This window comes from Triturus cristatus, chromosome 11, assembly GCF_964204655.1.
Source record: "Triturus cristatus chromosome 11, aTriCri1.1, whole genome shotgun sequence".
NCBI classification, from domain to species: domain Eukaryota; kingdom Metazoa; phylum Chordata; class Amphibia; order Caudata; family Salamandridae; genus Triturus; species Triturus cristatus.
Window position 1 is genome coordinate 357,602,554 of NC_140594.1, and position 26,994 is coordinate 357,629,547.

Here is a 26,994-nt window from a genome sequence, read left to right on the forward strand (position 1 = left end):
ACAGGGGGCCAGGGGGCTGAGATGATCCCTGGTAGCAGACAAACAGGAGGGGAATCTTAGAGGGGCCCTGCAAGCAGAAAAAAAAGTGGGGAAAGTCTGAGAGGGGCTTCTTCGGAAAGATCTGTAAAGGAATTGACAGACTCTAGTAGTAACAGGGGTGCAAAGAAAAAGGCCGGAGACAAGTTATCTCCCATGCATGACTGCCTCACGAGGAAGATGCCTGCGAGCTATGTCAGGCCGAGGGAGCGTGAAAAAGTGCAGAGACAGGAGTTGTCCAGTAGGGGACGATAGACTGCGAGAGGCGAGAAATGCAAGGTAAAAGGTTTGCGCTCAGGGAGGTTGTGCAGCGATGAGAGGCCGAAAGAGGGTGAGATGCTCAAACAAGAAGCCGATTTATTGAGAAATAACAAGATCCACTGTGATTCCATGTGAATATGCAGCAGTACAGAGCATTATGGGACTTGTATTCTTAACTGTTGGTCATGTGACTTTTTAACATAAAAGAGCAGACACAATGCACTTTGCTTTTTAATCTGTTTCCTACCTGTGACCAAGGCTGTTGCCGAAACGCGTTAGGGATGAAATCAGTGTGCTGCTCCAAACCGCTGTGATTAAAGCTCTGCTTCCAGAAAAGGGCCTCTGTGTGTTTGTCTGGATGATGACGATGGAGGGCTGCCCCATGCTTGCTGTTTTAAAGAGGCCGCCCTGTAGGGTCGGAGGCTCCTTGTACATGGGGAATACACACACACACACACACACACACACACACACACACACACGCACGCTCCTTACGTTGGATAATGCCAGCGCTCTCTCACGGTGCGATGTCCCACTGCAGAGCCAAGCCGTTATAAATCCACCACAATTCCCTCCAGCATGGGAAGGAAGAATCGGGCCGCACTCATGTCTGGGGTATTTTGCAGTTTTTAGATTTTATTTTCAGTTATAGGTTCATATATAATTTCGGCGGGATTCGTGACCCCAACGCGATTTCCACAGAAATTATTTTTAAAAAATGCTTTTTTTTGGCCCTGGGTGTCCTTGTCATTGAGCAGGCCTAGGGGGTCAGGGTGTTTCTACCCTGCCCCCTTTTCTTGTTTTTTCACTGTGTTTCACTGTTTTCTTGTGACTGTTTGCTTTGCCTAAAGTTTCCTATGGAAATTAACATGGGAAAAACGAGTTTTGGGACCCCCTTTTTTCTTCGCCCCGCTTGACGAATCACCCCGAAACTTTCAAGACAGGAGCTGACCGGAGTTGATCACTAGTTTTGAAAATTTCGCGAAGATTCGTCAATTGGCACCAAAGTTATTGGGAAAACAAAATAACGCTTTTCCTATGGCAACTAGGTCCTAACTATAACTACCTACTGGCGACCGCCAGTAGGTAACATATACATATATATATATATATATATATATATATACACACACACACTTTTTAAAAGAATTTCCACAGAATGTACTCCAAGTATAATTAGCAATAGTCTTAAGCAAAATGCATGAATAGCCTGGCTAGAGGGAAACTAAAATGAAGGCAAATAAAGCAACCAAGTTCTATTTAAATATGCGCCCGACAATGCTTGGACCTCACGAGAAATGACAGAAAATTTACACAAAAAAAAAAGCTCTTTTTGGACACACATCACCAAGAAACTCGGTCTTCCATGAAGGCCGTCATCACAAGGGAGAAGCGCCAGATTAGGAGATAAATGCATGCCCATAGACTCCTGTCAGGGGCTCTATAAGGTAACAGCTCACACCTTACAGGAACACAGGCGATATTACAGAAGTGCCCTGAGGGCACAGCGGGCGTCTGTTCCCACTTTGTGCACCTCCGGGGCACTGTTATTATAGCTACTTCTGTCAGTGTGCCCCCTGAGGGCAGCCCTTCCAAGGAATGAAAGGGGGTATGCTAGCATGGGATGCAGAACCTCATTCTACAAAGTGTGATGGGGTAAGGGCAACAGTGATTGCAAGGATTACGTATGGCCCTCTATGTATGTGTTTTCAGTAACCAAGCTTTACGAATGCTGCTCCCTCGGTTGTATATTAAATGCTTTTTTCCCCATGTAACTGACATACTTTAGGGCTCTCTGTATAAACTTCCATTTTTTAATAAAGAACAGATTATATCATACAACCCACCACAAAATACATTTTATCAGTTAGGCTGGATTTTCGGGATTCTGAGGAATAAGTGATGGTACCAATATGTATACAGCTAAGTTTTAATGTTTTTATAAACTGTACCATACCCTCTCATAAAAACAAACTAAACCAGTTTGTTGAAAGGAGTCAAGCCTGTTATCCTGCTGCTAGTACAAGACTAACAATTTAGCCCCAACGATGATATTCACAAAACGCAATCCTCTCAAGTAGTGGGTGCTAGAGATTAGGTGACCCCTCCCATCCCTCTCCAACTACTGTCTAGCCAACTGTCGTGCTTTCCACCTCCTTCCTGTGTTCATTCCTTCCTCACCTCATGTCTCAATGTCTTCTCCAAAGGTGATCAATGTGAACAGGTGACTCATACCTGGCTCTGTCGCTGTTTGAGCTTGATCTTAATGAGAAGGATGAGGCAGACAAGGGAGACGACAACGAAGAAAGCCAAGAAGATGCCCATGTCGAAGTACTCCGTGGGTTGCTTGAAACAAAGACAAAGATGAAAACAAATTACTTTAGTCTCCCAGCACCTGAAACACCAACTCACTTGTTGTCTCTTCACTCACACAGCCATGCCCAAAGCCACCAATGAGTCAATTCTACAAACAGTCATGCAATCGCTCAACTATCATTGCACATTTCCAGCCACCACCCCTGTTGATGATCAGCATTCGCTCAACCACTGATCCCCAAAGCTATTGCTCAACCACCTATGCTTCATTCAAACTCACCCACCCAATCCCATTTCATATCAGTCTAACAGCCGTGCCTCCTACCCTCACTCACCAAGATAGCTTGCCAAAAGAATAAAAATCAAACAATCTGCCTGAAGCTTGTCCTACCAATGTTTTCCAAAATGCATGGGCTCTACAGCTCATAGCTGTTATTGACTCACTAAACTCGGCCCTCTTGCAAACATTTTCAGAAAAAAGCAGTAATACTGTTGCTACTCACAATAAAAAATAAAAAAAATTAAAAGCTTTTCTTGATCTGATGAACCCCACGAGGAATCCAATAACCTCTGAATCAAACAGGTCTTTTGTTGTAAAACAAGAAACTTTTAACACTTTTAGAACATTATCTCAAAACCAGTCTGAGAATGGAGGGGCATGTTTTGCTAGAGGTGTATTTCATTTTGAGTGGTGTATGGAGTGAGATCACCGTTCCCTCAGACAACCTAAAGAAAGTGACTGATGAGGGAGGCATCAGTGCACTGGCTTTATTCATCAGCTCTCAGATTTTGATGGGTGCTCGACCAATGAGTGACATGGCTGACAATCACCCTTATGATAGAGTGCAAACAAACCTTTTGTCAGAGATGCTGCTACTACCAACCCTGGGGTAGAGTAGATGCGAACAAAGCAGAGGCAAATTGGGCAATAGATCCAGTACAGAGGGAGCTGCCACCAAGGCCCAGAGGGTGCTACCACAAACCCAGACAGAGATGTAGAGCGTGAGGTCCAAACATCTCAAGTGAAGAAAATGAGCCACCAACCAAAAGGGTGATAAAAAGCAAGCTGTCAACAACTCTTATGATTAGATAGGTTCATCAACAGTGGTGCAGAGGTGATGATGCCAGCAGATAAAACAAAGTATAAACTTGAGAGAACAAGGCCAGCGATATGAGTGAGCCTCACATAACGATCGCACACACCGAGATCTTCTACACTTTAAAAGGAACATCTGCAACATACATTCTTAGAAGGCATCACTCTCTCATCAATGTCTACATTCACTTTAGTGATGCCCCACTTGGTGAACCCCTCTTATATTTCAAAGGAGTCTCACATCATTAGGAACATGTTATTCTAGTTTAAGCAAGGGCCTTGAGGAGGTTCGGAATTCATCTGCATTTTAGACCGGTAATGAATGGCTTAACCCAGCCTGCCAATATTCAAACCATCCACGACCAGCTCACAAGAGATTAAACTTTAGTATATGCGAAATGGGATAAAGAGGCTTCAGGATTACACATGAACTGCCTCCATCTTCCTACATCCCTCACCCGCGGCGGGCGGTGCTGGATCCGCGCCCGTGCCATTTTCTGTTTGTTAACTATGTTCATCAGCTTGACGGCATCTGTCCCTTTCACGTACACAACTGGCCTCTTCAGTGGATCCTCCAAGCCCTGATTCAGCTGCAAATTAAGAATGCAAGAAATAAAATCTGAAAATCAGCAGAACCAAGCCATATGCATACTTTATTGTAAGAGCTTCAGCTCCGCCTACAGATCATCTGTGTTAATGGTTAGCTAGGCAGTGTGGATAATCTATGTGAAGTTTGCAGGCCACCATATAAGTGATCAGTGTACATACTTAAATAAAAGTTGTGAACCATTTGTGCCGATATGACGCGGTCTCTTTAACTGTCAAAGGTGGTTATGGGTTAAACTCACAGTATTGTGCATGTGCGCCAATGTGGGGATTTTCAATAGAGTCGGTTAACGATGATTAGATACTCACTAAAGGCCTTCACGTTAAAGGTGAAATGGACAGGATGAGCCACCTAGGTCAAATGTGTAGGGTACTGTACAAATGGTCAGTTTAGGATAAGAAGTGTCAATAGAGGCCAACAACTTCAATGATGGCACACACAGTATAGGCCATTGGTGTCATGATGGACTGCAACGCCTCCAGAATTTGTTGATATTTGTGGGCACTCTGATATAGGTTGCAACCCTCCTACAGCTACAGTAAATGATACACAACCCTCTATGGAAATAGATTCAGTTGCCAGTATGCAAGAGGTTGAGGGCACATTAATATCAACCTACGAATTGGAACAAGGTGAGGCAAATTTTATTCCAATGACTGGAATTGGTACATCGGGAGCAGGTGTTTGTTGTACCCCATGAAAGGAAGTGGGACTCCTCTATATTGAAATGTGCTAGGCTTAGTAAATAAATTGAACACCCAATATTGGCGACCATTTGCAAAGAAATATCTGCTCCTTTGTTTTCAAGAAACCTGGGCTATTGAACAGGTGCATATTGATTGGTATAAAAATTCAATTTGCCCCCCCCCTTGACTCAAAGTCTGGTAGGGCAAAAAGGGGATTGTTTATCCAGGTCTCAACCCCTATACATGGCAGAACATTTATGTATACAGAGGGTAGACCCTTTAACCAAATATTTGGACTACAGAGCCCAAGAGACAATCATTTGGCAGTGGTGAATTTGTTTAACAATGTCTTTACAACCAAGAAATTAGAGGTTGTGAATAGCCCTTCCTCTTCCCAATCTACTTCAATAATTTACATAGGGTTTGCTGAGAAAAGGAGAGGGGGAACAGAGGCTCTCTAATGACACTGACCTCAAAAAAGATAACCCTATACTCTTGTATGCAATTTTGATAAACACATACAGATATGTTCCGTATTTTAGTAGAAATGATAGTGGGATGACTATTAACTCCACACTTTCGGTACGATGACCGATTGCTTGATTTCACCAGGGGGTCTACCCATTATCATTTCCACTAAAATCCAAAATGTATCTGTCCAAAATATTTAGGATCAAGATTGTCATTTCTTTCCCTTAACCTGAAAAATGTTAAAGATGGCCGTAGTGCAATAGTGAAGTATATATATCTTTTGGCCCTGACATGTCATGAGACACATTCTGGCTTATGAAAGAATCTTGGATTAACAACAATAAAAAAACTCAATTTATCGTTTTGATTACTGGGTATCACTCTTTAAGGCATAAGACCTCTGTGTTTACCGAACTTACAGAGGGTGTTTTGCAAAGGTGCAAAGGTGCAGGGACATTACCCAGGTTAGGCATTGTCCCATCCGGCCCTCCTTTATGCGGAGGATGCGGTCCTAATGGCTCGTACTCCAAGAGTCCTTCAAACATTATTAGACACCTTTGAGTTAATTATGGGTGACCTGGATCTAAAGGTTAATCTCTCTAAATTCTTTATTATGACCTGTGGATCCAATAAGGTCACATGCCACTATAGTGTTAAAGATATACAATTAGGGCAGACAAGGGCATTCTCTTATTTGGGGGTACTCTTGGATTCAGTAGGTGCCTGGAATCAACAGACAATCGTAAGAAATTATACATTTGTAAAGGCCACCACCCCCTAGTCGCTTTTGCATCTACATTAGGGAGTTAATCACATTTCTGAGTTATGCAAAGACATTAATATAACTATAGTATAGAGGTACAATCAAATGTAGGGCACAGCTGTGTCAAATTGTGGAACTGTACAATAACTCAGTTCTGCTACTTCAACGTGATCAGCCAAACCTCTGAGGGAATTATGTACCATCTATCGAGGCAAATGAATATCTGTGGCGACCTATGGGGGCATATGAACATAAATAGGTTAAAGCAGTCAGGAAATGTGTGCCTTAAGACTGTCTGTCCCCTCTAGCTGTTTGTCTGCTCTGTGCCAGAGTGAACTGGGTGTATCCTTTGTTGAAGATACCATCAGACTGCAATCTCTCCTTTTGTGACACAAGGTTTGGGTTCACCCTGAAGCACACTTGTACAAAATGATAATACAGGACTAACTATCCCTTTGATCGGGCCGGTCACAAACTGAGGCTCAATTATATTAAAACCTTGTGTGACAAGCTGGAACACCCTCACCTTTTTGATAACCCGAGAACTTTGGCAGAGATGGAAAGGGTGGATCCAAATAACTAGCATCGACAGCATTTTGATGAGGAAAGATCTCTGGCCAACAGACACAAAGTTACATTCATGTCATATTCCACCCTTTCAGTAGACGAAGGTTTGCAACCTTACCTGGCCCATATAGAGGGTAGCCAGGAAACATATCTATTAACACGATTCATATTGAATGTGGTGTTTCGAATCGCAACCTTTCCACACCAAAAACTATTGGCTGAGAGTTTTAGAGAAATGGCCATGTGATAAAACCTCCACGCAAAGGATGCTGCATTTTACGTTTTACTGTTGTTTTTTGACATGACTGGAATGAACTTACTCAAACTTATGCTAGAGAAAAATCATCTAAGACACTGGAAGACATCTTTAAAAAAATGTTTTATCAATATCTACATTCAGAGGAAGTTTGTCTTAGAATAGCGATTTCGGTCTGGCATGCTATATATTAGGAAGGAGTTGGGTGGATAGTACACACTGAATTTTACCAGCTTTTGCTTTTATGTTTTAATTAATCGATATAGTATTCAGAGGGTATTGGATATGGTTATGAAATACAACTGTCATGGAATATTTTACTTATATGATTTCAAATTTTAAAATCGAATAAAGTGTATACTGCTCACGAAAGGCAATGTGTGTCAATAGACAATTGAAATAAAGGGATTACAGACCATCAATGTCACTGGCTGAATGCACAGTTGGTGGCAATGCTGGCGCCCGCGTCCCGTAAATAATGAAATGCACAGTATGAGTCACCAAAGTTCTTGTTGAAATTAGGTTGTTACCCAGTTAGACTGACCCTTATTTATTCAAGGGAGGGACAGAAAAAGGATTTTGAGAAAGGGCAGCATAAGGGTAGAGGGATGCGGGGAAAGTTCCAGGAAAGTAGCATGAAAAACTGGGATTCTCCATATAACACACTAATAATACATATGTGATATAACTCTGAATTTATCAAGACACTGAAACAACAATGAGGATTTCCCATGGATTGGTGCATGACAAATCCAAAATCAATATAGTCGAGGAGGGGTTGTCCGCGTAAGAGGGAGCAAGTTTGGGCAACATGGCACTTACTTAGAGGCTTAAACACTAAATCCAGTTTGTTCCATGAGGATCCGGATTAAGGTTCCCCTCGACATCAAGAGCCATTCTAGCAAGGCATGAATTCGACTACATCTCGTATCACTACCTTAATGTATTTGCATTACCTGGAAAGGGCCCCCCCCCCACCAAAACAAAATGGCGCCCACAAATGTAAAAATGTACAGCTGCTAATTCTATGTTCTCCTTTATTGTTTTTTCTTATTTAAAAAACGAAGTAAAAAGATCGTTAAAAATACGAGGATTTCCAATATATTTGCAAATAGAAAGGGAGAGGCACATTTTTTCTTACCTTCCAGTTTGATTGCCCAGGAAAATGCTTACACAAAGTAAAGAGAAAATGAACTAATGAGCCCTTATAAACTCAGAAACAGGTCAGCAGAGGAAATTAGGGCACATAGGAAGTTTACAAGGAATGCAGGACTGATTCAAAAGAATTGAATGATTACAATGCTTCTTCGCTAAGGCAGCATTGTGCACTTGTGCAGGAAGGCAGTTTCATGCAGTCACGGGTGAAAATATTTGCCTAGAAACCATCATTAGCAGTGGTCTGAGGCCAGGCAGCCCTGGAAGGAGGGTCGGTCTAACACTAGCTTGCCGTACACTTTTCACCATGGAAGGAGATCACACGGCTCTCCCATGATGCCACGTGTCTGGTGTGAGGGAATCTGGAAACTGTGTTTTGATGATGGATGAGGACCGTCAGACCCATGGACTCTTTCTGGCTACATCTGGTCTTGTCTTCTGTCCTAAAACTTTACAAGGCCATTCAGTTTGTGCTGGGAGGTTGTGCCACCTATTCATGACCTTTTGCTTTACCACTTCTTGCAAACAACTGTGCCCTCTATCCCCTTTATTTCATATCCTGGTTTCTACACGGAGGAGTACTCTTGTAGTGTTGAGTACTTATCTTGTGCCCCTTGTTGAATGCCATTACAAGTTTGAAGTTCTCAATCTTCACCGCCCTCGAGCTACCTTTGTACTCTAGTAGAAATGCTTAATTGCTTCAGCCTCCTCTCACAACAATACTGATTTAGCCCATTCTCCATCAAGGATGTTATTCAGTGTATAAATGAGGGCCCTTGTACTTGTTAAAACTTTGCCGGAGGCCTTCTCAATAATTTCAACATTAACAGGACCGCTAATTATGTACCCTTTACATTTCCCCTGCTCTCCCCAAGGCTGGTATCATGGTTTGCTTATTCCAAATTCACCATTATAGCCCGCTTTGCTGAGTTACCTTTAAGTCCTCACCCTCCATTTGATAGTGCCTGGTGCTGAAGGCATAGGAATTTGAACTTGACATAAGATGTCACCCCTACTGCTCTTTCAAGTCTAAGGTCACCACGCTAACAGGGTGATCCGCTCTATGGAAGACCTTCACATCTTAATAGATGGCACTTAACTAGCTGACCACTGATCTTTCCTTAGGGGTCCTACATTTACAATGCAGCTCAGGTCTAACAAGAATATCTGTGCATTAATCAGCCAAGGCCCAAGTAGGTGTCCAATACATCGATAGAACCAACGTCAAGAAAATGATGTTAGCGCTGGCGGTCCAAGCCCAGTGGGATAAGCAGGACCCACCCAGGAAAGAAGAGATCAAACGCCTATACTGGGAATGGGTGGAACAGGATTCGTGCAAACTCAACCTGGGGAGACTAACGGCAGAATGTTATTTGCATAAACTATCCAGATAGTTAGAACCTTATCTGGACATAATCTAGGCCCCCTCGGGACAGGTTGTTATACATACACCTTACGTTTGGTACACTTGCGGTCTGTGAGACGACAGCCAAATGGCACCGAAGCAATCCTACTCCAAAAGACTGCCCTTGCTGCATGGCCCCGGTAGAAAGCGTTGCCCATGTTATGTTCGCCTGTCAAGCATACACTATGCCGAGGCTAAAATGGCTACAACCGATTTGCCAGCAGCTGGCCACAAGGAACTACCCGGCTGCCCTGCACATTCTAAGGTCAGACCTCAGACCAATCTTTGCATGCACATTTTTAAGCCATGCATGGCTCATCAGACGGAAGATCCAGTCAGGAACGCTGTGGCCCCCCGTGGCATGAAGATCGCGTGTGGTTGTTGCAGGGCATTCTGGCTGGTACTCCCAGGTCTCATATATTGGTTTTGCACTTTATCGCTTTTAGCCCCACTAAGTTGCTTTTGTTAGAAGGGATGGCAATGCTAATTATGGCCTGCGAGGATCTGCAATAAGGACCAATGTGAAGTAGTCACTGTAATGTTTTTATCCTCCCATTTTTAAACAGTTTTTTTGCATGTTTTGACTGTAATGTTGTATTAGTAGCTTTATGGTCTATTCATCGATTAGTATACTGTGTCCTGGCTGACGAACATTGGACGGGCTGCTTCCGTATATCTATGATTCCTATTGTACTGTTGCTCGTATTGCTCACTTTTTATTCAATACGGTGTTTTTACAGCATTTATGGCATGTACTATCGAAATAAGGCTTATACAACAATATTGATAGAACACCAGTATCATGATAGCCACATACCTGGTCAGCCGCTTCTGGGTTCTCGGACACATCGAAGATGACAGCTGTGGCGCCTCGCTGCACTGCTCGCTTCGCCTACAGAGATGAGACAAAGGACAGCATGACAACCAGTTCATGAACAAGGAAAGGTATGAACTGAAAGAACTTTATAGGAAGAAGAGGATTAAGTCTACACATTGACTTGACGAGCTCATCCGAACCCCTTAATTAAATATGATAAAACATGATAATTCCAGATCTGTGAAATTGATCATATACATATATACATGAACTATCCTTTAAGAGGGAGGGGGAATCTCTTAAATCTATTCCACCAAGAGCATGTGTGAGTTAAAATTCATGACCACAGTCCACATCATCATTAGCATCAAAATCAAGGAAAAAACTCTTTATTGAATGAACATGCACGCTGCCAACTGTGGGTGAGAAACTTATTGGAGCCTTGATTCTGCAGGACCAAAGCACAACCATCACTTTCCATATACTAGCTGGGTCTTAGGGAGTCTGAAAACAATATCTGCTAAAAGAAATCGGTCTTATCTTCCAGCAAGCAGGAATAGGGGTGACCTTTGACATGAGGGGTACACCTTCATACTGTCAGACAGACCAAACCAGGGGCAAGCTGACTTTTGGCCCCAAGATCAGCAATTGCACGGTGGTCACCCTGATCAGGCACAGAAACGTAGCTCCCGCTCAGACAAGGGGATTGAGTCCAACCCTCAACACATCAACTGTTAACAACAATTGGGATCAATTCAACATATTACTTTTCTGAGTTAATCAAAGACATTAATATAACTATAGTAGAAAGGTGCGACCAAATGTAGGGCACAGCTGTGTCAAATTGTGGAACTGTACAGTAACTCAGTTCTGCTACTTGTACCTCAACCATGCACCACTGTTCGTTTAATGTTGTAGTGTAGAATTGCATGGTTTAGTGCAAACTAGTGATAAGATGAATAAGTGGTCACAAAAAGGGAAATTTTATTTTATATTGTGCTATTTACCTGGACCCCTTTGGCCTAACTGGACCTCTCTTTCTTAGAGCCCAGGTTAACCATACCACACAAGCAGCACAGCTCAATATCTAAGTCGATTCCAAATAATGCAATTTAACATCACTAACACTTTGGGCTGGGAAAAGGATAATCATTCGAACTTGTAACATGAATCATACATCAAGGTCTATGGCACATGCACATAAGCATATAGTATATCTTGACTAGTCTATACACTGAATATGCCAATCTATCAGCCACTTAGCAAACACAATGACAGCCATGTGGAAAGCACGCAGTTTTCAAGAGTGCTATGAGATCATACAAATAGTAGAAAAAAACCTATGGAAATAAAAGCTTCATAAAAAGACTTCATGTTTTGACATCATTGTTTTTGCAGAAGTACTCTGCAAGATGGTGTTTTTCCAGCATACAAGGCTGACGCTCTGTATACACAAATTAAGGATCAATCGTCAAAATAGTACTAGGAACTTTGGGTGGTCCCATTACCAAGCTTATGTACTCCAAACAGAACCAAGACATTACTGGGCTTTATAAACTTCCTAACATAACATCATGAGGTTTAAGGAAGGCAGGTCAGGGGCATGTCTTAAATCGATAAGATTATAGACTCAAAGCCGCAAGGTTAGATTTGTTTTATCATCGTGTAATATGTTAAAAATATTTCAAACAGCAGTTTATGAACCATGTATGTGCAAACATTTCATATAGCACTTGCTATAACAGTTTAGCACTGCTGAAAATAACAGGGATTACTATTATCGCTATGTATTAATACTCATTTAAGTAATCTGCCTGATCCCCCCCCCCAATACAACTCCAACTAGTAACATATAGATCACACACACACAAACAAGCAAGCATTGGCAAAGCTAATATATCTGGCCTTGGAAAGTTTTTTTCTTGTTGGAGAAATATGCAAAAAACAATATATAAAGATAAAGGAGCGGTCAAGCGGCCGTGGAACAACTACCATGGACCTGAAGTGATCTCACTTTCAGACAGCTGTCAGCATATGATCAGGTGAAATGCCATCACTTGCAGTTTAAAACAGCCAATGGTTAAAGTGGGTGTTAGAAATAGGGTGTGTGGTTGGCAGAGGAATGCACCCTGTCCAAGCAGGAACCACAGTTCTAGTCAGGATAAGTCACAACGCACCCTAAATTACCCTGTGCTCATCCTCTGGTAGCTTAGCACAGAGCAGTTAGGATTCACTTAAGAGGCAATGTGTAAATTATTTGTGCAACACTTCAAACAATAACACTGTGAAAACACCACTAAAAACTACACACCAGGTGAGACACAGAGCTTAAATAAAACAAGACCAAAATGACAAAGATCCAATATGTAGAAGTTGAGATATGAATTTTGATAGAATAAATGCAAAATTGCGCTTAAGAGCACTTAGTGCTCAGATGGGTTATCTGGTCGCACTGGACTGGGGTAAAGTCAAAAGTTCAGGTCGATCGCGATGGGCCGCAGGCTGGAAACAGGGACCCACTTGGGTTCACTGAACCAAAGTACCTTGCGTCTAAGTCGAAGAGGAGGTGAGGTGCAGCCGAAGCAATACGTCCGTGACGACCACGCAGTTGGCAAGATGCGTTAAGATTCACCACACAATGGGGGCGATGCATCAGTTTTGAGTGCAAGACACCGGTTTCTAAAGGCAGTGCGAGCCTACTGCTCCCACAGTAGGTGATAATTCAGAAGGCAATGCACTGGTTCTGAGTGCAATGCACCGGCTTTGTTCCACACTTCAATGAAGATGCACTGGTTCCAATCAACGTAAAGGTGAAGATGCACAGGTTCAGCCCACGCAAAGGGGAAAATGCACTGATTCCAATGCTTCTATTGTGGTTGTAGTAGCACCTTAGGCCTTACTTCCAAGTGTCCAGGACTGGGGTGGCACCACTCGGTAGGGGAGACTCACAACTTATAGAGTCCAGATGCAGGTAGCTGAAGTCTTTGAGATCCCCGATAGTTAGAACATGAGTCAAGTTAGCAAGCCACTGGACTCACTCTGGGTTCAAGTGATGCAGGTCCAGTCCTTCTCACCAGGCAGAAGAACAGCAAGCAGCAGGGCAGCTCAGCAAGGTACAAGTACAGCAAGGCAGTAGTCCAGCACAGTGGCAGTCCTTTCAGCAGCACAGCAGAACAATAGCTCTTAATCCAGGCAGAGTAGTCACACTTCCAGAAGTGTACTTAAGATATGGTGTCAGAGGCCCAGTACTTAAACCCAGATGTGCCTTTAAATATCTGAAGTGCACAGAGGTCCTCCCGTCCTGCCCTGGCTCCAGACTCACTACAGGGAGTATGTAGCTCTTAAAATAAGGCAGTGCATAGCTCCTCCCTCCATCTCCCAGGAATAGCCAATCAGGACACACCAAAAGCTTCCTTTGTGTGTGGCTGTCTAGAAGGAATACACAAAGCCCAGATGTCACCCAACACAGACTTAACAGAGACAGGCAGCGGACACCAAATGGCTAAAGTAAGTAAATGGCAACTTTCCATAAGTGGGAATTGGCAAACTGTAATTTAAAATCCAACCTCACCCCAAGTTGTGATTTTAAATTGTGAGTCCAGTGACACCAAGCTTAAAAGGTATCTCCTCACAACTGAGAATTACACTTAAAAGGTGTAATACGTTAACCCCAATGTTATCCTATGAGAGGGATAGGCCTTGCAGTAGTGAAAAACGAATGGGGAGTTTTTCACTACCAAGACATGTGAAAATTAAAAGGGCACATTTTGCTTTTGAAATACATTGTACCCTGCCCTGTGGCCATACTGGGCCTACCATAGAGGTGACATATTGTATTGCATTGTAATTGCATTTGTATAGCACTTACTACCCCTGACGAGGCGTCAAAGCGCTTTTTCGGCGAGTAGCACGGTACTACGGGACCCATAGAGGATTAGTGTTTAATTAGTATAGTGTAACATGCAAGTAAATTTTAAGTTGTGGATATGTTAGTCAGTTATTTGGATTCAGAAGGATAGAAGATGAAAGAAGGTTTGTATTTATATAGCGCTTCTAATGTATAAAGATGGAAGGCTTAGGCCTGGCAAGAGGTTTATCTAGCCAGTTTGAAGTGGCAAGTAACACTGCACATACAGGCCCTGCAGTTGCAGGCTTGAGCCATAGTTAGAGGGCTAACGCATGTCTATACAACGCGGTCATTACAATGGCTGCATTGTAACAACGCATGCCATTACAACGCAAGTCAAAACATCGACTTGCTCTAGGGGTCAGAAGGTGTTGCATTTAAAATCCAACACCTTCCCAACTGTTGCATAGACTGGAGTTGGTATAGTAAATGATACTATTCCAACATCCAGCGCCCCCCCTAGAGCATCATTTACTATACCAACTCCAGTCTGTGCAACAGTAGGGAAGGTGTTGGATTTTAAATGCAACACCTTCTGACTCCTAGAGCAAGTCGTTGTTCTGACTTGTGTTGTAATGGCATGCGTTGTAACAGCGCGGTTGTTGTAACGACCATGTTGTAATGGTAAATGAGGTTTACCCTACTGAAGTGGGTGGCACAATGAGTTCTGCAGGCCCACTAGCAGCAAATAATTTACAGGCCCTGGGCACATGTAGTGCTCTTTGCTAGGGACTTCCAAGTAAATTAAATATGCCAATTGAGGTTAAGCCAAAGTTACCACATTTAGGGGAGAGAGAGCACAAGCACTTAAGCACTGATTTGCAGTGGTAAAGGGCACAGAGTCCTAAAGCCAGCAGAAACAAGGTCAGACAAATGGAGGGAGGCAGGCAAAAAAATTGGGAGGGGGAGAGGACCACCCTAAGGCTGTCAGGTCTAACTGTGGGCTGACCCATTGTTCTGTATTGTAGCTGTGGTAGTTGGAAACAAATTGTGAATGAAACTTGAACAGACCAATGGATGAAGAGGACTGACACAAAACCCATGTATGAATCTAACTATGTATGCATTTTTAAACAGAAGGCTGGAGAATCAGATACAGCTCTCTCTAGGTAAGACTCGAAATAAGGTCAGCAGATGTACCTAAGGGAAAACAATATCTATGGATATTTTTTTAAAGGCATTTCTGAGTCTTTTTTATGGATGGAGAAGACACAGTCCTGCCTGTTTTTCTTGAACACGGACTTGACCTGTATAATGCAGACTGACCCTAGAATATTTTGCTGCATGGGGTCACCCCAACTTTTCTTCTAAGCATGTGCACACATGAGCAAATCAGTACGAGTATTTTACATGCACAGAATCCTTAACAAGGAGCATTATTGAGAATACAATTTGCAACATTCACACAGACTTTATAGCAGTTGTAAGAAAAGATCTGGGTATACAACAGCATAACCCCAATTATATTGTTTTACATGCCATGTAATGGTACACCACTAAGTAAGGTGTGAGGAAGCTGTGCACTCGGCTTATATATGTTTTAAAGTCAAGTTGGTGTCCAGGACCAGTAAAAATTTGAGCTCATGCTATGGTTTTACTGGAGTCCTGAAGCAGCCTTCTAATTGATTATGCACTAGATAAAAGCATCAAAAACATAAATCAATCAGTGTTTGTTAAGTGCAACTACTCACTCATGAGGGTCTCAATGTGCTGGGGAGGGGGCGGGGGGTCTAAAGGTCCTGATGGGCGCTGAGGTTCAGTCGAAGAGCCAGGTCCTGAGATCCTGCCTGAATTGGGTCAGGAACAGGGATACCCAGAGGTGAGGCGAGGTAGGAGAAGAATCTTCCTCCGGTCCTGGTCTTGTGGATCCGAGGGATGGTAACAAGGGCCAGTTCGGTGAAGCGGAGGTGTCTGGTGGGTACGTGGAATGATAGGGGGTGATTCAGGTATGATGATCCGGCATTGTGGAGGGCTTTTTAGGCATACGTGAGCAGCTTGAACACAACTCTTTTGTTGACTGGGAGTCAGTGGAGTTCTCCCAGGTGTTCGGAGAAGTGGCTGCGATGGAGGATGTTGAGGACCAGTCAGGCTGCAGCGTTCTGAATGTTCTGTAGTTTCCGGAGGAGTTTCTAGGCGATGCCTGTGTAGATTGTGTTGCTGTAGTCGAGTCTACTGCTGATGAGTGCATGGGTGACCGTCTTTCTGGCCTCAGTGAGGATCCACCTGAAGGGTCTTTCGAAGCAGGCAAAAAGTGTGGAAGACTGCATTGATCTGGTGGCTCATTGCGAGCGAGGAGTTCAGTATGATGCCAAGGTTTTGTGCATGATCCGTGGGTTTTGGGGGTCCTAATGGGGCGGGCCACCAGGAGTCTTACAAGGCGGAGGTGTTGGCCCCAGGATGAGGACTTCGGTCTTGTCATAGTTGAGCTTGAGGCAGCTGTTGCTCATCCAGGTAGCGACGGCCTTCATCCCTTCATGGAAGTTGTTTCTGGTGATTGTAGGCTCATTGGTGAGGTTAGAGAATCAGCTGGGTGTTGTCGGCATAGAAGACTATGTTGAGTCTGTGGTTCCCGCTTATGGCTGTCGAGCGGGGCCATGTAGACGTTGAAGAGGGTGGGGCTCAGGGAGGAGCCCTGGGGGACTCTGCAGCTGATCTTTTTGGGTTCTGATCAAACGGTGGTAGTATGACTCGCTGTGTTCTACCGGTGAGGAAGGAATGGATCCAGACTAATGCTTTGTCACAGATGCTGGGGTCGTGGAGTCTCGTGCTTAGAGTACCCTGGGAGACTATGTCGAAAGCAGCCGAGAGGTCCAGGAGGATGAGGCCTGCCGTTTCTCTCCAGTCAAGGAGGGAGCGTATGTAATCCATGGCAGTGAGGAGGGCAGTCTCGGTGCTATGGTTGCTTCGGAAGCCGGATTGAGAGGAGTCCAGGACATGGCTGGCTTAGATGAATGGCTTGGATGAACTCACAGTGGATAGCCTTCTTGATGACCTAGGCTGGGAAGGGGAGCAGGGAGATTGGTCTGAAATTGAGGTCTGTCAGATCTGGGGACTGTTTCTTCAGCAGGGGGTTGATCTCCGCGTGTTTCCAATCGTCGGGGAAGGTGGTGATCTCGATGGATCAGTTGATCGTGTGGCATAACTCAGGGGCGATGCAGGCGGTGACTCTGTGAAGATGTGGTGCATGCAGGGGTCAGAGGGTGCTCCGGAGTAAATTATCCTCATGGTCTTCAGAGTATCGTCTGTGGTGAGCTGGGTCCAGTTGAGCAGGATCTGTTGGGGGCGTCGTCGTCGCATGTGGTGGCGGGAGTGATGGGCAGGTATTGGGTATCATAGCTGTCATAGATCTGCTTGATCTAGATCTGCTTGATCTTGTGGTGGAAGTAGGTGCAGAGTTTGTTGCAGAGGTCTTGGAAGGGTGTGACTTCTGTAGTCTCGCTGTTGGGTTTGGCTAACCCCTTGACCATGGTGAAGAGTTATTTGCTGTTGTGCGCATTGGCGTTGATTCAGTCTTGAAGTTTGTAATTTTGAGGAGGTGGTGGTGGTGTGTGGTGATGGCGGCTTTGAAGTATGCATGGGCTTCCAGGGTTTTGTTGCTCCATCTCTTCTCGAGCCATCTACAGGTGCATCTGGACTCTGAGGGCGGCAGTGAGCCAACTGGCTTTCTTGGAGTTTTGTTTGCTGGGTGCTTTTTTCAGGGGCACCAGCGCGTCAGAGGTGGTGGTTGCGTGCTGGGGTATTGGTGTCTGTGCATTTCAGTGGTGTGGTTGTACTGAGGTATTCCACTGTGACCTTTTTCCTATTATCGTGGAGGGGTCGTGGGTGTGTTGGGTTTGGTTAAGGTGAAATGAACGCAGTGGTGGTTGGTCCAGAGGAGTTCGGAGGTTTGGCTGTAGGTGATGTTCTCGCTGGCGGAGAAGACTGGGTCGAGCATGTGTACCGCTGTGTGGCTCAGAGCGGTGACTAGCTGCTTGAGTCCCATGTTGGCGAGGTTCTGCAGAAGGGATGAGAGTGTTATGGTCATTTGGGTTGTCCAGTTGGAAATTGAGGTCACAGAGTAGGATGTAATCAGTAGATGCAAGAGCCTGGGGTGCGAAGAAGTGGATGATGTGTCATGAAAGGCAGGCGGGGGCCAGGTGGTCTGTAGATGAGGGTGCCACGGAGGGTGGTGGTGGGGTTGGTCCGGATCTGGAAGTGGAGATGTTCCATGGTTGTCGTTTGGTTTTACGAGTGGGTGGTCAGGCGGAGGAAGTTCTTGTGGATGATGGCGATGTCTCCTCCTGTTTGGTCGGTACAGTCCTTGCGGGTCATCTTGTGGCAGTCAAGGATGGCGGTGGCGATGTCCAGGCCCGAGCTGGGGTTTGTCCAGGATTTCATGAGAAAGGCGATGTCGGGGGAAACAGATTCGAGGAGGTCCCAGATTTCAGTGGTGGTGTGTTTATGGAGGAAGAAAGTGTTTAGGAGGATGCAGCTGAGCCAGTTGGGTGAGCTAAAGTGCGGAGGTGGGTGAGGGTGCAGCTGCAGTTTTGGCAAGTGAAAGGTCCTTGGGTGTCTTTCAGTGACGCGAGGTAGCAGGCGGCGTGACGTCCGATGTAAAGGGCGATGATGGTGCTGGCGTCGTATCGGTGGAAGGTCCAAGAGCCAAGGTCCATGGCGCTAGGTGAGGTCCAGGCACAGACTGACGCAGACTGGCATGGCCACCATTAAGTAGTGTGAGGGGCTGGGCTGGACAGCTGGGAGGTGGAAATCGGGGACCAGGAAATGAGGTCCTGGAAGGGGGCAGGGTCGTGCATGTTGAGCATCAGCACGGTGCAAAAGACGGTGAAAACGTGAATAAATTATTCAAAAATGGTGGAAAAGAGAAAAGTTTCAAAAGAATGCAAAGAAGGCAGAGGGGAAAGAGGCACAAGGACTGAAGGCAGACCAGCAGCAGAGCAAAGATGCTCCCCACTAGCCCACCAGGGATGAAGGGCAGGTGGGAGCCTACAGGTGGTGGAGAGCCTCGATCACCAACCAGCAAGGGTCAGTGGACCTTCAAGGGGCAGCAACTACCAGGCGGAGCTGCGCAGGGAGGGAAACAGTTCACTGGCTAAGTCAGTGAAATAGCTCATTTTCTGGCACAGCGGCTGCCATTAAGTAGTGTGAGGGGGAAGGCTGAACAGCTGGGAGGCAGGAATCGGGTTAAGGCAGCAATGGAAGAGGGTAAGACTGTAGAGGCCGAGCAGTAGGGGCACAGCGCAAAAGAAGGTGAAAAAGTTCAGAAAGTAGGCAAAAATGGGGGAAAGAAAAAAAAAAAAAAAAGAGTGCCAAGAATGCAGACAGGCAAAAAGAGGCAGAAAGCAAACGGACAGAAGGCAAAACAGCAGCAGAGGAAAGATGCTCCCCACTAGCCCACCAGGAATGAAGCGCAGACGGGAGCCTGTGGGTAGAGGAGGGCCTTGAACACCAACTAGCAAGAGTCAGTGGAGTTTCACCCGGAAGCAGCTACCAGGCGGAGCTGCGCAGGAAGGGAAGCAGTTCACTGACAACATGCATGCATGCATGAAGAACATTTAGGTGCCATGTTCACATATTATAAATTATGTTCATCTCTTTAGCAAGTGAAGTTAAGTGATACCCGTGCATAGCTCTCGTTTGAAGAGTAAAGATTTTAAAACAAAGAAGCATTTAAATCGTACATTTTTCTCTGACACGGAGTACAGCAAATGTGTACCTTTTTTAAAGAGCTAATATTAAGCGTTGATGTTTGAGTTAGTATGATGTGTTGCTATAAATTCAAGTAAAGCACTCGGCTTACTGGCCATTAAGATGCAGCCATCTTATGTAGCACCTTTATGTGCCGATTCAGATACTTGCAATAATGGAACTAGAAATGGGAGAACACTTTTCTAGGATGAAAGCACTTCGCCGCCCAAGCAAATGTCTGGGTGTGCCAGTTTACAAGGACTTTGTCTAATCAACAAGCGATCAACATAAAAAACACTAGTGTCCCCGTCTCCCATAAAGATGCTTAATATTAAGAGACGCACGCACTGCCAAAAAATACACCCAGAACCTAGATGAGGTCACAGGAGGAGCATTCCACAGACGGGGACCAGGGACAGAGCCGTCGACCTGCTGAAAAGCACAGCAAAGTCCGGTTCACGAACAGACGGAGAACACGAGGCATTAGGCCACTCACTGAGAAAACGAGGCAGTCAACACGTCACTGAAAAAAAAAACGAGGCAGTCAACATGTCACTGAGAAAAGGCAGTCAACAAGTCACTGAGAAAGCAAGGCAGTCCCTGAGAAAACGAGGCAGTCAGCCGGTCATTCAGAAATTAAGGTAGTCCCTGAGAAAACGAGGCAGTCAGCCGGTCATTCAGAAATTAAGGTAGTCCCTGAGATAACGAGGCAGTCCCTGAGATAACGAGGCAGTCCCTGAGATAACGAGGCAGTCACACGTCACTGAGAAAACGAGGCAGACACACGTCACTGAGAAAACGAGGCAGTCAGCCGGTCATTGAGAAAACAAGGCAGTTAGCAGCTCGCTGAGAAAACAAGGCAGCCAGACGCTCACCGAGGAAAGAAGTCACTCAGCTGCTCACTGAGAAAAGGAAGCAGACAGACCCCGGTCTGAGAAACCGAGCATTCTTTTCCCCTGTGCTCGGCTACTCTGGCGTACATTTCTCCCTAAACAGATTACGTGTAATAAGGAGAAAGGACACAGGCAAATCTTGCTGGGGACGTGTCTAGTGAGAACACTGACAGCAGAAGGTGAGAGAGGGGCAGAAGAGGCTCCGGGTCGGAGGCCAAGTGCGCGCGTAACTCGGACTGGGAATCAAGGGACGTTGGCGTTGTACCAGAATCCACACATCAGGCGCCAGTCACCATCCTCTTCACCTCAGTTCTTGGGACACAGAAGTCACAGCCGAACTGTGCCCAGGAGAGGCTCAACAAGCCAGATATTGTTGCATCCCAGCAGAACTGGTCACTTTTTCCCTCTCCACCTTCACTGCGACGCCCATCCAGGTCCCCTGACCATGGCCGCTTTGAAAAGCAGAGAGCCTGGTTCCCTCATGTCCCCAGGAGCATGACTCACGTGCAAACACAGGCCGTCATCCAGGAAGCAAGGGCTGGCAAAGCAAAGGCGGCCCTGTCTGAGACGCGCACTCATGGCGCCCAGGGGGCGGCATGTACACACAGCAGGGGCAGCGTACCAGGCAGCCCTGGCCAGCATGCAACCCTTCTAATGGGGTCTCTTGGTACCAGGGGTGCATGGCAAATGGAGGCCATAACCGGTCAGAATGTATCAGAAGCTGAGCCAGAGTACTGGGCACACATGCCCCCGAGGGGTATTCTGCGCACACCAGTCCCTTTAATGCATCATGCACCCCTGCTCCATAGGGGTCATGAACGCAGCAGTCACCACACCGAAAGATTAGTGCACCGCTCTGTGCAGAGTACCAAGCAAACAACCACAAAGTGTGCAGGCCTGTCTGAGAAACAGATGCAGACATTCATAGCCAGCATGCACATATGCAACCACCTGCTCTTAGCGTATCCAGACAGCCTGTGCAGACCAACATGTGACCACTAGCCCTGGAGGGTACCTGTGCATACTCCAAACCCCACACGTCTTTTGCAGGACAACATGTGACCACTAACCCTGGAGGGTACCTGTGCATACTCCAGACCCTACACAGATCTTTGCAGGACAACATGTACCCACTAGCCCTGGAGGGTACCTGTGCATACTCCAGACCCTACACGGACCTTTGCAGGACAACATGTGACCACTAGCCCTGGAGGGTAACTGTGCATACTCCAGACCCTACACGGATCTTTCCAGGACAACCTGTACCCACTAGCCCTAGAGGGTACCTGTGCATACTCCAGACCCTACACAGACCTCTGCAGGACAACATGTGACCACTAGCCCTGGAGGGTACCCGTGCATACTCCAGATCCCACAATGTCCTTTGCAGGACAACAAATCACTAGCACTGAAGGGTACCTGTGCATACTCCAGACCCCACACAGGCTCAATGCTCTCTCAACCCATTACAGGTTACCATGCACATCTAGTTCACTCAAGGTAGCATATACAAGTCAACCCTTGCGGGGCACTTTGCAGACACAAGCCTCTGCAGAGTACACTGTACACATTGGTCTGGGCGAGATACGCCAAGTGCAGCACACACTAGCCGTGGCAGGATACCATCATTTCACTAGCTCGGACAGAGATGCTTGCACACTTTCCACTGCAAGGTATCCAAGTTGCAATGCACACAATAGCCCTTTCTGGTTACCGCACCAAACACCGCCCAGTAACCATGAATGTACCAGCTGCAGCATGATGACACACAAACACCCCCAAAAGACCATGCAAACAGCAGTATAACATTCACCAGCTAGGCCCTGACTGGGACCAAGCATGTACCACCTATGCAATGGGCAGCACCGGAGAACACCATGTGTTGGCTACGTGATGGCTACACCTTACAAAGTGCCAGGCAAAGACCACTTCCTTGTGGGCAGCAAGGAAGGAACACACCTAAACAGATTCACATGGAAGGGCGAGCCACTGCAGATTATACCATGTTCGTGTGAGTGTCTGCAAGGTACCAACATATCAGTCTTACAACCTAACCATACACCACCCGGAGTACCATGCAAATGAACGGTGACCATGTGTATGCAAACTACTACAGTGGTGTCCATCAGCCCATATTCATGAGTAAATCATTGAGGGAGCTAGTGATCCATCAACGAAATGTCCACATTCCCTATAGACCAGCCAAACTCCGATCCGAGTCCAAGACATACCTCCCGTTCCCTGGCTGTGTGGCAGTAGGAGTCAAGTAACATATGGCACACAAAAGAAAAAAATGGTTCTTTCATTGCACTCTACAGTGTCCTCGGCCATCTCCATGGGAAACATGTTTTTATCAATGAGTGGGTTTTAAAAACGCGGAGTGTACCGGCGCTGAGACCTGCAAGTAGAACCAAAAAGAAAACCAGAAAAAAACCTGCAGATTAAAGTGAAGAAGTCAGCCAAGTTTTCAGGCGGCCGACTGATGTGCACTGCGGCCAGAACAAGAAGCAGCATTGCCTGGTTCAGGGGACTGCATGCAAGGGGGTCTGCATTGCAACGAATGATTGTGCTAGCACACTCATTCAATATGGCTACTGAGTAAGGTGAGCTGGCTACAGTTGCTCTTGCTAGGTTAGTAGAAGCAGCGGTCAATGATGCTTCCTAGGCCCTTGCTTTCCCTACTAGCTACAAAAAACATGGCCAATTCTACATCAAACGGGCTGCAATAGGTCGAATGGTTGGGCACAGAAATCCCGCAGGGTCAGGCACTCTCCAGTGCCAGCAGGTTACAAAATCAGTGGCCCTAGAGAGGGAGTGCCATATATAAGACTACATTAAAAGCAGCAGCAAGATGGAGAGGCACAATAGTGATGGAGTGAGGGTTCCAACCTTCAAGAAACTTCAAACGTCCAGAAATGTGGAGCAGTTAACGAGAAACGTGAAAAACAGGAAGTGAACCAATGTATCAGTTGACAGCGCAGTGGACTCTGGGAGAAACAAGTGAGAGGAGACTAGGAATTAAGAACGAAGCAAAGCAGAAGACACAGCTAAGAAATATGACAGATGTTTCAATGCACAGAACATTTTTTAAAAAGCGATTGTTCTCCAGGTGTATAGTCCACATGTTGAAGATGTAGTAAAAGATCAGTGTGCAAGGACATCATAAACAGGGACACTGGAATTATGTGGCAAGGGAGCACCAACGTATGTGGCAGGTAAAAGCAAATAATGCGACAAAACTGCACATTTTTTATTATACTTCTACTTTATTATTTTGTAATTTGTAAACACGGTAACACGGTCTGGCCAGAGATTTGTCCCATTAATACCAGTTCAACAACCAAACACTTAAATAAGCAACAGAAAGATGAGCAGTTAACCTTGGTGTTATAAATCACACGAGCACATATTGCTACATTTTAGTAACATTTGAGTGTGTGCTGACCTATAGATTATTGTGGCCAGAAACCCACTTCTCTATATAAATAAGATGCGAGTCATCTTAAATAATGTCATTTTTTAAGCATTCTGGACTTAGCTGAAGCTGCCTGGGTAATCTGAACATCTCTAGTTCTTGATTATGTCACATGAAGCCTTCAGCAGTTTCACATTTGGTGTAAAAAATGATGAATGAATGAGGATTTCTAGAGCGCACAGCTACCTCGACGGAGGTGTCCTGGCACTAGCGGAGATCTCACGTGTGGATCGAGTGGGCCAGCAGTCACTGCCTAAAGAGCCAGGTTTTTGAAGCTCTCGCGAAAGATCTACAGCCCAGTCGTGCTTTGCGGTATCGTGGGACATTCAGGAGTTGCAGATTGTTGGATCTCAAAACTCGTTTTTTGATTGTATAGCTGCAGCCTATTTTGGAGGTACTTAGGTCCCAAGCTTCTGGTGGACCTAAAAGTAAGGATCAGTGACTTGATGCAGGCAGTGTTATAGTGTTAAACAAGCATTGGCAAAGTCAATAGGTCTAGCGTATGTGAACATTATTGGCTTTGACACTGGCTTTAAGCCATGCAGCACAGCAGCATGGATATGCAGAATGGCTAAAAATAAAGCTGTAAAAAATAAACTATGATTTAGCCAGCGCTGGGTGCCTCGCGGTGTTTTTGTTTTTTCTAATAACGGGTAGGGTAAATAAACGGTAGTGTTGAGTGGGGGGATTTGCAACACGGACACAGTGGGGGATGGCGGGATTGGGTAAAAACAACAAGGACAACGGAGGTGGAAGGAGGTAAAAGCAACAGGTGATGGGGGGGTGGGAAGCAACACAGACAACGGGGGTGGGGCAAAAGCAACACAGACTATGAGGGGTGGGAGAAGGTAAAAGCAACACAGACAATAGGGAAGGTGTTAGGGGGTAAAAGCAACATGGGCAGTGGGAGGTGGTAAAGCAGCACAGACAGCAGGGGAGATTGGAGACAGTAAAAGCAACATGGAAAATGGAAGGCAGGAGGAGGTGAGAGCAACACAGACAGCAGGGGAGGTAGTAGACGGTAAAAACCAACACACAACATTGGAGGGGGGAGGGGGAAAAGGAACATGGACTGTGGGGTGGGAGGGAGTAAAAGTAATATGGACAATGGGACAGGTGGAAGGTGTTAAAAGTAAAAACGGACCACGAGCAACGCTGACCAAGGATGGGAGGAGGTAAAAGCAACACTGAGCATGGGGTGTGAGAGGGGATAAAAGTAACAGACAACGGGTGGTGGGAGGGAATTAAAGCAACATGAACAACAGAGGTGGAAGGGGGTGAAAGCAACAGAAAGGTGGATGGGAGTGACTAAAAGCAACATGAACAATTGGGGGAAGCAACGCTGACAACGAGGTGTGGGAGAGGGGAAAGCAACACTGACAACGATGGGTGGAAGAGGGGAAAGCAACACTGACAACAGAAGGTAGGAGGGGGTAAAGCAACACGGACAACAGGGGTGTGAGGGGGATACAGCAACATGGGCAAGCACCTCACTCAAACCCACATGTCTCTGGAGGCAACATCTTCCTGTCCACAAGTCCTAGCTTCAAACTTCTCTGCACATATACTAGCTGACCAAGCTTCTCCATAGGCCTCCAACTCAACTACACCTCCACCCACATTCTACAAGCACACACTTCTTCACAAATGCTACTTACGCAATCCCTCTACACAAGTCCTATCCAAATACAAATCTGCAGACAACCTGCTTGCTCCCACCACGGTGCACATTTTGCTCAAACAAACCTCTGGGCACATTGAATCCACACCCCTGACTGCACACATCCTACCAACACCCACCTCTTTTAAACCACCATAATCGGAGTACTCTTCATATATACTGCCAACGCCCTGCAACACATATCATTAGAATATACACTCCAGCTTACCAGCAACATCCCTCAGACTTCACCTCCCAGGTGTTACTGGCAAGAGATCAAAGTGTCTGCCACAGACACCGCTCAACTTAAAGACCCACCCTGCCTCCAACTAGCACACACTCGCTCCAAGCACTGTTTTTCTTTTTTTTTTCATACCGCAAATCATCCTACATAAGAAACATATCAAGTCTGCTTTGTTCTAGGGTTTGTCTGTGCCAGTGCATATGTGAATGTTTCCATGTATCTGACACTGCTGTAACCAGGTGAATGTCCACTTTGAGAGTCTGTGCACCCCTCACAGCTCATCGGCGATGAATGGCCTCTCCAGCTTCTGTAATGGGAGACAGTGTACTTAGGACATGGGCTGCAGGGTCAGGGGGAACATGTCCACAGTCCACCTAGCACTAAAAGCTCATCTAAAGGAGCTCCAAACATTGTTCGAATTGGCTCATGCATGGTTAGATTTTACAGTGAAAATATGCTCCTCACAACTGAGCTCATGTTTTAATTGTCCAGCAGAATTAATCACTTAGACTTTTTTTTTTTTTTTTAACACCACCATTTGGGTCAAAGTCAACATTTTGTAATTGCAAAACAAAAAATATATTTTTTTTTTAGGAAAATCACAGAAACTTCCTCCTATGTACAAGCAGCACAATTGTGGCATGCTCTCCCTGCTAAGACCAGAAACATCCAAGACCACCTGAAATTCAGGAAG

General features: G+C 45.6%; 1 protein-coding gene across 1 annotated transcript in view; it reads right to left on the bottom strand.

Annotated features, from left to right (window-relative positions):
* The window catches only part of ZNRF3 (zinc and ring finger 3), a 406,045-nt gene that overhangs the window by 89,375 nt on the left and 289,676 nt on the right, over positions 1-26,994 (bottom strand). The window contains exons 3-5 of the mRNA XM_085633383.1: positions 10,437-10,511; positions 4,168-4,299; positions 2,533-2,643 (exon numbers count right to left, since the gene is read on the bottom strand). Of these exons, the coding sequence (XP_085489509.1) occupies positions 2,533-2,643; positions 4,168-4,299; positions 10,437-10,511 (318 nt within the window). The remainder of the gene's footprint in view (positions 1-2,532; positions 2,644-4,167; positions 4,300-10,436; positions 10,512-26,994) is intronic.